This window comes from Mixophyes fleayi, chromosome 1 (genome assembly GCF_038048845.1).
Source record: "Mixophyes fleayi isolate aMixFle1 chromosome 1, aMixFle1.hap1, whole genome shotgun sequence".
Lineage (NCBI taxonomy): Eukaryota > Metazoa > Chordata > Amphibia > Anura > Limnodynastidae > Mixophyes > Mixophyes fleayi.
The window spans coordinates 131,788,889-131,800,468 of NC_134402.1; the positions used below are offsets into that span (position 1 = coordinate 131,788,889).

General features: G+C 40.3%; 1 protein-coding gene across 6 annotated transcripts in view; it reads right to left on the reverse strand.

The window, feature by feature from the left end:
• ANK2 (ankyrin 2) overlaps positions 1 to 11,296 on the reverse strand; it is a 202,091-nt gene extending 190,795 nt beyond the window's left edge. For 4 of the 6 annotated variants that reach the window (XM_075200383.1, XM_075200382.1, XM_075200381.1 and 1 more), the window contains exon 1: positions 10,568 to 11,097. In XM_075200383.1, coding sequence (XP_075056484.1) covers positions 10,568 to 10,696 — 129 coding nt within the window. In that variant the 5' untranslated portion in view covers positions 10,697 to 11,097. Of the gene's footprint in view, positions 1 to 10,567 lie in introns of all 6 variants that reach the window. The other 2 variants (XM_075200369.1, XM_075200386.1) reach the window with 2 other exon arrangements.
• Positions 11,297 to 11,580: the final 284 nt, after the last annotated feature.

Here is an 11,580-nt window from a genome sequence, read left to right on the forward strand (position 1 = left end):
GAAAATGTAATGCCCCAATAAAATATAATGTATAAAGTAAGTATAAAAATGTTAGTTGAATAAGCACCTGTTACTTAATTTATACCTACTGCAGTATTCAGTATTCTGTGGAATGTACAGAGAAACAAATACATTCAGATGAATGTGGAATATGTGCTATAGAATTACCACTGCCACATCAATGGAAAATGTTACAGATTACGCATGGGTTTGTACCGCAGAGATACAGTGCTCAAAATGATATATGCCTGCACATAAACTGGATACATCAGGAATATAAATCTGAACAATATGCCTGGATTCACAACCATCAGTTACATTAAAAGTGGTTGAACAGATAATCATCCAGTTATTTGTACTTATATAACAGGATAAGAGGAAAAGAAAGAAGGTAAATTTGTAGACATTACAAGATCAGTTGTACATGGTCTCAGATATGACCTTGCAATACTTTTGATTGAAACATTCTATAAATTCTGATTTTAGGAACACAGAGTCCAGGGAACGTTGAAGTCTGTTAACATTAATATTACTATTCGGAAAGTATGTGACTCCGTCTGATTATGAAGTTTCTAGCTGTGAGTTTAGGTGTTTAGAGTGTGGGATATTGTTGAATAATGATATAGGAGTGGATGGGGGGGGGGGGGGTTACGAGCAGTCTGTTGAGAGTCAATGGATTTTCATTAATAAAGTCAGATATGCCAATAATCTGTGGCAGAGGCGTGGTTGGCAGTCTTTTTCTGCCATTTTAACTATTATAATTTAATTCCAGTCTATTCTCACTCGTCAATTTTTAATTAATTTCGGTATAAGTTTGAAAAGAGTTCCTTTCTAATAATATTTTAATGCATACCAATAAAGATTGACTCTAATTTAAAATGTAGTTCGTTAACCAAGGAGTGCCTCAGTGATACACATTTTCCTCTCTTCTTTCCATTGAAATTATGATTGTCCAATGTGTGAGTGCACCCCCTCTTAATACATATTAATTTATAATTATAATAAGGAGGGTTCATTGGATTACTCAGTGCGGTGTAAGTCATTTGTTTACATATACATTATGATGCCAGAAGTCATTTTATAGCTCAAGCAGCAACATAAACTGGTTATCATTTATTGATGGCATTATACACTGTATCTGTGTTGGAAACAATTGACATATTCTCCAAATGCACTTTTAATGTGGTAGTGATTATTTATTTTTAGAGCGATGAATGACCTCTGAGTTTCCCTTCATGGTTATGCACTCCAAATTAGAACAGTTGAATTTAATGCAACAGTGATTGACAAACTTGCTGCTGTAGGAAAGAATAGTTCAAGTCCATTGCACTCATGTCAGAATGTGTTGATGGACAAAACTCTTCCAGTGTGTTACAGCACCTCTTCACACATAAACTCAAATTCTTTGTACACAAACAATGAAGGGTCCATTTCAAGTATAGGCTGATGCAAATCCTTCTGCGAGAACAAAAACAGCAGCCCCCAACTCCCCTAAATGAGTAACCTTGGCCCACAACACAAAATTATAACTAGGCACATCAACGAGGCTATCCCGCACTCAGCAATGACTGCTATGATGCGCCCTGTTCCTCCCATCAGACCGCACTCAGCAAGGACTGCTCTGATGCACCCTGTTCCTCCCATCAGGCCGCACTCAGCAAGGACTGTTTTGATGCACCCTGTTCCTCCCATCAGACCGCACTCAGCAAGGACTGCTCTGATGCACCCTGTTCCTCCCATCAGACCGCACTCAGCAAGGACTGCTCTGATGCACCCTGTTCCTCCCATCAGACCGCACTCAGCAAGGACTACTCTGATGCACCGTTCCTCCCATCAGACCGCACTCAGCAAGGACTGCTCTGATGCACCCTGTTCCTCCCATCAGACCGCACTCAGCAAGGACTGCTCTGATGCGCCCTGTTCCTCCCATCAGACCGCACTCAGCAAGGACTGCTCTGATGCGCCCTGTTCCTCCCATCAGACCGCACTCAGCAATGACTGCTCTGATGCACCCTGTTCCTCCCATCAGACCGCACTCAGTAAGGACTGCTCTGATGCAGTGGCGCACGCAGGAGGGGGGGGTTTCTGGGTCTCCAGAAACCCCCTCCCCATCGCTAACTAAGTGCCCACCATAGTGGCACTGTCCTATACAGCAGCCGCGGCGCTGTCAAAGAGGCGTCTGCGGCGGTGCTGTACAGCACCGCTGCGGACGCTTCTTTGACAGCGCCGCGGCTGCTGTATAGGACAGCGCTGCTGAAATGGAGCTGCTGCGCATGCGCGGCGGCTCTCTCGCGTTTTTTTTTTGGGGGGGGGGGGGGGTCAGGGGGAACCCCCCCCCCCCCGACAATCCTGCGTGCGCCCCTGTGATGCTCCCTGTTCTTCCCATCAGGAAATGCTAAACTTTACACCTCCACAGATGATCCCATTTACAGGTACAAAGCCTATGCCAGTTCTTCAAAACAGGCACACATGGCATTTTGCAAAGTGGGAGGTCCATGCTTCAGTAAACCACTCTTATTGACTCTCTCTATACAATAACACATACTAAATATTAGGATGATCTAAACAAAACATAAATAGGGCTGTTTCATCCAGTGTAAAATACTATTACTAATTCAAATGAAAAAATGTAGCAATAATGATAAAGAGGTTACCTTCATTTTACTTCTTGTATTATATACATATTTATTCTCAGGTATATGACAAACATTGTATGCTCACAATGTAGAGGTTTCATACCACATTATCCCAGTTTAAGTAGCCGACTCAATACACTGAATCCTCACAACGCGCACATAGAGTATCCTAGCAACACACAATTCCTGAGTTCTTCTAGCAGTCATTACATAACAACAGGTAACCCACACACTGCAATCATCCCTCCCTTTATCTCTTTTTGTCTTCATTATAATACCAAATTAAATTATTTAGTGCTAAATAAAATATCAATAGTCACCTCCATGTTATGCTGGCAAACCTATTCATTGCAATTTTAAAAATTATGATAACTCCTCCCCACGTAAAACATACTTGCCGACTTTTAGTTTTTTACCTCCGGGAGATCAGGGAAAGGGGCATAGCAGTGTCGATTGTGCCATTTTAGCCCCGCCCCTGGAAAGGAACTGGCATTTTTTTCGCAGGGGCAGGGACAAAATGATACGATTCCCCATGAATCGCATCATTGAGCCTCACATCCTGACAACGTCACTAGGAAGTGAGCAGAGATGCCTGCTCTCATGGGAGTTCAGGATACCTACCCGGAATTCGGGAGTCTCTTTAATGTGATCCTGCAATCATCAAATTTCGAGCGAAAAATCAAATAGGTTTTTAGGTTGATGGTTGCATAAGTATTCATATTCATAATGGTGCTGTAGCTGTATTCAGAGTTAAACAATCAAAGACAAAATCACGTTCAAAGCTAATTAGCATACACTTGCCAGCAATGAAAAGGATTGTAATTAACCCCAAATAAAGATCAGTTGTTCCTGCAGGATTTCCTTGCAGTTTTATTGGTTTCATCCTGCTGGGTTAGCCATGAACTGCAAGGAGTTTTCAAAACAGCGACGGGATCCTATCGTTGAAAGGTACCTATTAGGTGGGGTGGTATAAAGAATTTCAAAGGGAATTACATGTAACATGGAACACTGTGAAGACTATCATCCATAAGTGGAGAAAATGTGGCACAGATGGGACATTGCCAATATCAGGACATCCCTCCAAGTTGACGACAGGACAAGGAGAGGTCTCATCAGGGAGGCTACCAGGAGGCCAACAGCAGCACTAAAGGAATTTCTTGCAGGAACTGGTCACTCCAAGTATGTGACAAATCTCTCATTTCCTGCACATGTGTGGGCTATGACTGCAAAAAGGAATCCATTTCTCACAAAAAAAGAACAATTTGCAAAACAATACATTCAACACTTCCATCCATGTGGGGAGATGTCTTATGGTCTAATGTTACCTTTTATGCTTGGCAACACAGCTCATCAACCAAAGAACACCATGCCTGCTGTGAAGCATGGCGGAGGCAGCATCATGATTTGCAGATGCTTCTCTTTAGCTGGGAAAGGGGCTGTGATCAAGACAGAGAGCATAATTAATAACTCTAAATATCAAGACATTTTGTCACACAGCCTGCTAGCCTCTGTTAGACAGATGAAGATGAAGTGGAATTTCACCTTCCAATATGATAACGATCCAAAGAACACATCCAAGTCAATGAAGCAATGGCTTCATAAAAGGAAGATCAGTCTTGGAATGGCCCTGTCAGAGCCAAGCTCAATCACACCGAAAACTGGAATGACCTAAAGATGGCTGTACACAGGCTGTCCCTTCGCAATTTGATGGACTTTCCAATTCTTTCACACTCCACCCTGAAAGAAGTTCAAAGTCCAGGCATATAAAGTTGATAGAGACTTATTCCAAAACAGTCACTATTATAATTAAAGGAAAAGGTGCTTCCACTACATGTTAGCTTACGGGTGTGCACATTTATGCAACTGTGGTATTGTATGATTTTTATTTTTATTTATTTTCCCAAACGATTATCTATATACTTTTTATATCCACTGTGCACCTTGATTTATGGCCAATTAGGTCTAAAGTTGCCTAACTGGCCATCAAAATCACAGTTGTTTTTGTCTGTTTGAAGCATGTGTATAAGTGGGTCTCCTGTCCATATTATATTAAGTGTCTGAGACCACCATTAGACAATATACCATTCACTGTAATAAGGAAAGCTGCACAGATTACATTTTGCAATTAAAATGTGGGCTGACACACTGCCAAATATCTGGCAACATGTAAGAAAATAAAAAGGTGTCAGAACATTTGGTAGCGTTATTTCTAAATAAATATGGTATCCTTGATTTGTACAATTGTAGGACAAGATCTTCAGCTACCAGATCCAAAATCAGACGGGACACCTTTAATAATTATAGTGACTAATAAAACAGCAAGTTCTTCTTCAAATAAACCCATATGTAACAGCGACAGACATTTTAGGAATTAAATTGATAGAAATGATTTTTAGAGAGCAGACAAACAAAGGGACGAAGGTTACGAGATTTTCTTTCCTGGAATTTCCAGTCTATTTTATTTAAGACAGAGAATGAAACAGTTTTTGTTCAGATAAGACCTTTCCAACTCTCCTAGAATTGGATAGAAGGTCATAGGGGTATATTTATTAAATAGTGGGTTTGAAAAAGTGGAGATGTTCCCTATAGCAACCAATCAGTTTCTAGCTGTCATTTTGTAGAATGTACTAAATACATACTTGCCTATTCTCCCGGAAACTCTGGGAGATTCCTGAATTTTGTGGAGTCCTCCTGGACTCCCGGAAGAGTAGGCATACTCTCCGGGGTGATGGAGGGGGGGCTTAATGATGTGATCTTGATTCACTGAGTCGCTCCCCCTGCTATGAAATTCCATGAATGTCGGCATTTCCTAGCAGGAGGCGGGGCTAGTTTGCCATAATGGTGTAACCATGCCCTTTCCGACATGAATTCTCTTAAGTTTGAAAGGTATACAAGTATGACTGAATAAATGACAACTAGAATCTGATTAGTTGCTATAGACAACATCTCCACTTTTTCAAACTCGCAGTTTAGTAAATAAACCCCTTAGTGTTTTTTGGTCTCTTTAAGAAACCTTACTGATTTCTTGACAGCCATTACAGTGCCTGTAATATAACAATTTTATAGTATATTAGAGCGAAAACTGTGTATATTTTACATTTTCACCTTAAGGTATAGGACTTAGGGGCGCTGAGTGGTGGGGGTAGCAGATAAAAAGTACCGGGGCCCAGGCCTGCCAGGGAGCTCTGGTGTGCCTTTGTAGTGGGAAGCGCAATCAGCCTGGTTTGCCCACTCCCCATTCGGTGGCTATGGAAGTGGCCCCAAGAAGATTCTGTACTGGGGTCCGAAAATCCTCTTGGCAGCCCTGATTGGACAGTAATCAATCGATTACAATATTGTCAAGAATGCCCAGCCTGTCCCAGATACAACAATCTGAACAGTTGGCCGTGACTGGCGTCACCTTTGTCACTTAGCAATGAAAACACCTCTTCTGCCACCACAATGGATTTATTATGGTGTCCTTACGTTCACCAAAACCATCTATTAATGTTTCACACTTAAATCACATACACATGTAGCATGAGCCTCCCTGGGCTTCGTAAGTTCACAAAGAATCACGGAGAAAATGCTAGATTAAATGTATTTTAATCCGTAAAATATTTCCAAGGCTCAGTTACAAAAAAGTTAATGTCAAGACATACAATAAATTGCACAAGTAAGTTTCAGAAAATAAAATAGGAAATAAATCCAGAGTCACTACTTACTAGTGAAGACTTGGTGTGTGAGGGAACACAATTGAGAAATATGTGACATTTCAGTCTTGATAGATCCCCTCATGAAAATGCACACGTTATTGTCTAAGGCAGAAGATTTTAAACCTTTTCCCACATAGCTCTCACCCCCCACCTTTGGAGATTAGCTGTCAATAAGGACAGATTGATCTCTCAAATGTCACAGGGCTTTCGAAGTGAGCTAGGGATGTCCTGAGATCGGGAATGTTCACAGGACCTTGAGTTCATACCTCTGCTCATTCTGCTTGGCTAGATGGTTTACAACTTTGGGGCTTCAAACTACTCAGAGATGCCTATCTCTCTCTGGTTTGGCTAATTTCAACAGATTATTGACACTTGCATGGGTTCAAACTCATGACAACTAGCAAAGCACACGTTGAGATTACATTACAAGGTTACATACAATATACATTGTCACACCTGAGTATTAAGTGGAAATAACAATACATAATCGTCACAAATGACAAGGGACCGTCCAGGGACAGTCCTTGGTTATAAAGATTTGTCACTGAAAATGTCCCTATCTTTCAATGGCATAATAGAATTACCTTTTATTTTTATGTTGGCTTAATAAATTAATATTTTGAGAACTGTTTAAAATGCAAAAAAAGTATATTATAATCAAATTTAGTAAATGTGATATGATGCGTATTAACAGGGGCGTAACATGCAACCACCAGGAGCCATAGTAAAAGGTTTTAGTGGGGCTCTGCTATACATGTACACGTAATCTAGTGGCCTGGTGGTCAGCAGTGAATCACTGTTTTTAGCAACCTACTGTAAAATGTTGGCAACTATGCTATGAACTATGCTGAAGAAGTGAGGTATGTCCTTACATTTACAGTAAACGAATATTTAATCTTCTTTTAATAACAATGTAAAGATTGTTATTAAAAATGATTACTTATTTCCAAAGACCACTTCCCATTTCAGTACCTAAAGGAAATGACAAGCAAAATAATACACAGATACTCTGTATCTTCTTGTTTACACAATATGACATGTCCCGTTTAAATACACAGCAGTGAAATTCACCTAAGACAACAGAAATAAAATTAGAGCAAATTATCAATCAAATCCCAGCCTCCATCTCCAATAAGGAGGTCACATGACAGCAGGCAGCACAGAAATACTCCTGGGAGAACACGTGTGCTGAAACATTAATTATAGGAACATGACAATTTCATTCAGAGTGCTTCAAGACAACCATTGTTAAACTAGATTTCCTTTTTGATGGAACTACAGCAAATACAAGTACCGTGTATAATGATGACACCATCTCTGTAGAACTTAAGTGTGCTATGCTGGTCCACTTTGGGTACAAAATAGGGTAAGGCAGTGCCAGAGGAGATCATTGGCTTCATTTAGTCACTAAGGGTTTGTAGACACATGAGATTCATAATCAAATGTAATTTTGCCAACTGTAAGTATTAAGAAGACCTAAGGATATGAGGACAGCAAAACTTTTCCTAAGGAGTTATTTCAAGGTCTGTGCTGGGACCTGGGGCCTGATTCATCAAGGTACACAAACTCATGTTTCATACTTTGAGTGACGCAAACCCTTATATTTGCATTGGAGTTTGAGATTGAGTTGACTTTGAGTGCCGTATCTGCTCTGTTTGCGCTGCGTATGTGGTGTTTTACGTAGCTCAAGTCCCGTTTAGCAGATGCGTATGAGTTTGCGTACCTTGATGAATCAGGCCCCCTGGAGTCTATCTAGTGCCATGCCCTGGAAGGTTTGGCATTCCTCATCAACACCTGCCCTTACTATTAGCCCACCTAGTTAAAGGTATATACGAATTATGTCACAGTCACTAAAGCTGGATGATAGATAGATAGATAGATAGATAGATAGATAGATAGATAGATAGATAGATCTGTTCCTGGATCCATTTGAGCAGTAATGTTATGTACAGACTATATGCACACCACTGTTGGCTAATTCTTTATGTCCTTCATTGTCTTTCACATAATTCTATATAGAGATACTAGTGGAATGCACACACCTGTCTTTCCACAGTGTATGACAGAACAAGGACAGGAGAAAATAGAACATTTTTCTAATGTCAATACTGAAGTGGAAAAAATGTAATTAGTCAATGCTTGTGTGCACAAATCCTCTGTCTGTTCTTAGTAAAAAAACGTAAAGAAGGTGGCAAGATCGTGCTTTTGGGGTGCAAAAAATATGGATTATGGTGTCTTAATTCATAATGGCTTAGGCCTGTCTAATGTCAGAGTTAGGTACATCATTGTAATGTAAGAAAATTAAATCATAAAGGATAAGCATCGAATTTTACTTTCTGATTTCTACTATCTGCTGCACCACAACTCTTTGTACATATTTCTACAATACAATATTAGATTTTTATTGCGCAATTGTTTAGTTGTATGTATATTCCAATGATAGAGAGTACTGCTAATTCAATTTGAATCAAACAATGTATATGCATTCTAAGAAATAGGACACTGGGCTCTGTAAAGAAAATGACACATTCAGGGCACAAGGGACCTAAAGTAGTTTATGACATGTGTGTTTCAGTAGTGGAAAAAAAAATAAGATAGAAAACATCAAATAATATATAGAACAAATTCCTGCAAAATATACTATGTTAATATTTTAATAAAGAATATATAGTTGTGTTTCCAACATGAAAAAATGGGGGGGGGGGGGAGCAATGCAGATCTGCTCTTACATCACTTTTTACGGATTGTGTACAGATAGTAGGACAGGATTCGGGGAATGAGTAAATATTTACTTAGTATGATGGGCAGACTGGACCAGACTTGGGTGGGATTAGGAGTTCCACATGGATTTGATAGCCGTCGGATTATGTACAGATCTGCAAAAAGGGGCCTTAATTTTGCAGGACCTGATACTAAACCAAGCTGGAACGGGTGGAGACGGAGTGTATTTGCAGATGTTCTCATCAGCAGTTAGCTGGACTCCACAGTTTGTTCACCATGCAAAAATGGAAGACAGGTTTTTACATCACCTTGAGAGGGAGGTAATCAATGCCCACCCACTACCTTCAAGGAGATGCCTATTATTAGATATAGGTGCGTGTATAGGAATGAATCAGAGCTCTCCTGATTAGTTCCTGTCTATCCACAGGTATAATATACATTATATAATATATATACATACACACACACACACACTTATGGGTTGACAGGAAATTATCAGAGGTCTGATTCATTTCTAGAATGCTGCCTGTTGATATTGCGGCATTACATGAATTGGTTTACAATGTATGGAAAGTACTAAACCTAAATGTGAAAAATCACAGCAGAAATTATAATGACAGAAATAGCTCTGTATTGCAGAGGAAATAGCATCAATAATTGACTGTCGATGCACCATTCGTCTAGAAAGAGACTCTAGCATCTGAGCATTATGTACAGAGTGTTTGAACTGAAGACCACAGCTTTACCATGTTACACCTCTGTCAAGCCACACATACCTTTTCTACATGACAGATACAGGACTCATACGTCGTAGTTTACATGTTTATTTGCTTGTGCCAAACCCTCCTGCAGAGCATCACGAACAGAGAGAATCTCTAGAATGCAGAACCAGCATATTCAAACCTAAACAAATATAATTCCATTTTTGTGCTAGGAGGATAAAACAATATATGATTATAAGACACTGAAGTTGAGTTGTGCAGAGGGATCGTGGAAATCTTGAGTGGAAAAATAAAAATCTGCTGCTGTATCTGCATTATATGCATTAGTACATGTCCTGTTATGCTGTATCCAACAGCTGTTCTGCAATAGCATAATGCCCAGCTGATATGATCAAACATGAGGAAGGTGGGGTCTGCACAGAGGATTCACTGATGCAGGGAAACTCTGCATCTCTGTAAGGGAGGTGTACAGGACAAATCCACACTATTGCACTATAACCCAACGGATTGAAATAACCCATACATATTAATGTATGCATGATCCTCTCAATGCAACAGCCTGGTTTGACTGCTGTATTACATGAAAAGCAATTATTCATATGTACATGAGTACAGATGCATGATGATATGATGATAAGCCAGAGAGTGATAAATTGCACTATGGAAGACATGGATAGCAAACAGGCGTAACAAATCAATGAGGTGAATGACACTGGTGCCCCATGATAATTGTATGCACATTTGTGATCATGAGCTACAGAGTGGCTGGATAGAGGGAGGGCAGTCTGCATACCTTACGTTTTCGATCTACTCGCTCCCTAGGGATCTTACGCCTTTTCCTTTCCCTCTCTTTCTCTTTATCGTCAATGGTAAGCAGGTCCAACTCCCGTACTTTTTTAATAGAAGCAGCAGCATGAGCCATTTTGAGAAGGCAAGCACCAGCTTCAAGGACTCAGCTCAGACCACAGAATAAAAATCCAGTTTTTTTTTCTCCCACTAAGTCTGTGGCTGTCAGCCAGAACTTTCCACTGTAATCCTCCAATCCAGAGATAAATTACAGCTTGTGTCCATATGCTGCAGGACCCATCAGATGAGAGAACATATAAATGCCCACAGAGCACAGAAACAATTACTCCTAACTCACAGCAGGTGTCAATCAGAAGATATAGAGAAGCAAGAAAATAAAAAGATTACAGGATCTGATCGTTCACGCTGGCACCATCCCAGAATTTCATTGACTGTAAATAAATGCAAGCTTCAGACCAGCTGACAGACCATCCTTTAAGTCCTCACCAAACCAAAAAGGTCTTCTGGGACCTTTCAATACAGCCTGCGTCCTCTGACTACAGCCAGGAAGAGGCCACCTCTGTTAAGTCAGTGGGGGTGGATGAGCTCTTTTAAATTCCACAAGCACCTCATCGCAGAATAAGAATAAAAATGGTGCAGTCTGGCTTAATGACTAGCTCTGCTGCTGCTGCTGCTAGCACTGCCTCGGATTGAGCACATGACATGTTTCCTTCCCTCTGTCCGTAAGCTGGATTTTTTTCATTAATTATTGCAGCTCAAATGTGAAACTGGCTTGGCTGTGTCTGGTTTACCTGCTCCTGACTAATACCATTAAAATGCATGGGTGAACGAGCAATAAGAGCTTTCAGAATATTCATGTCTTCATCTGTAGAAAGTCGCTTACAACATGCGTGAGTCTGCATACAGTAAGCAGAGAATACAGCCTGAAAAATTCCTGCTGGAGAGAGACACACATCTCAATCACAGTGCGAAAACCTCCAGATCAGCAACTGATTCAAT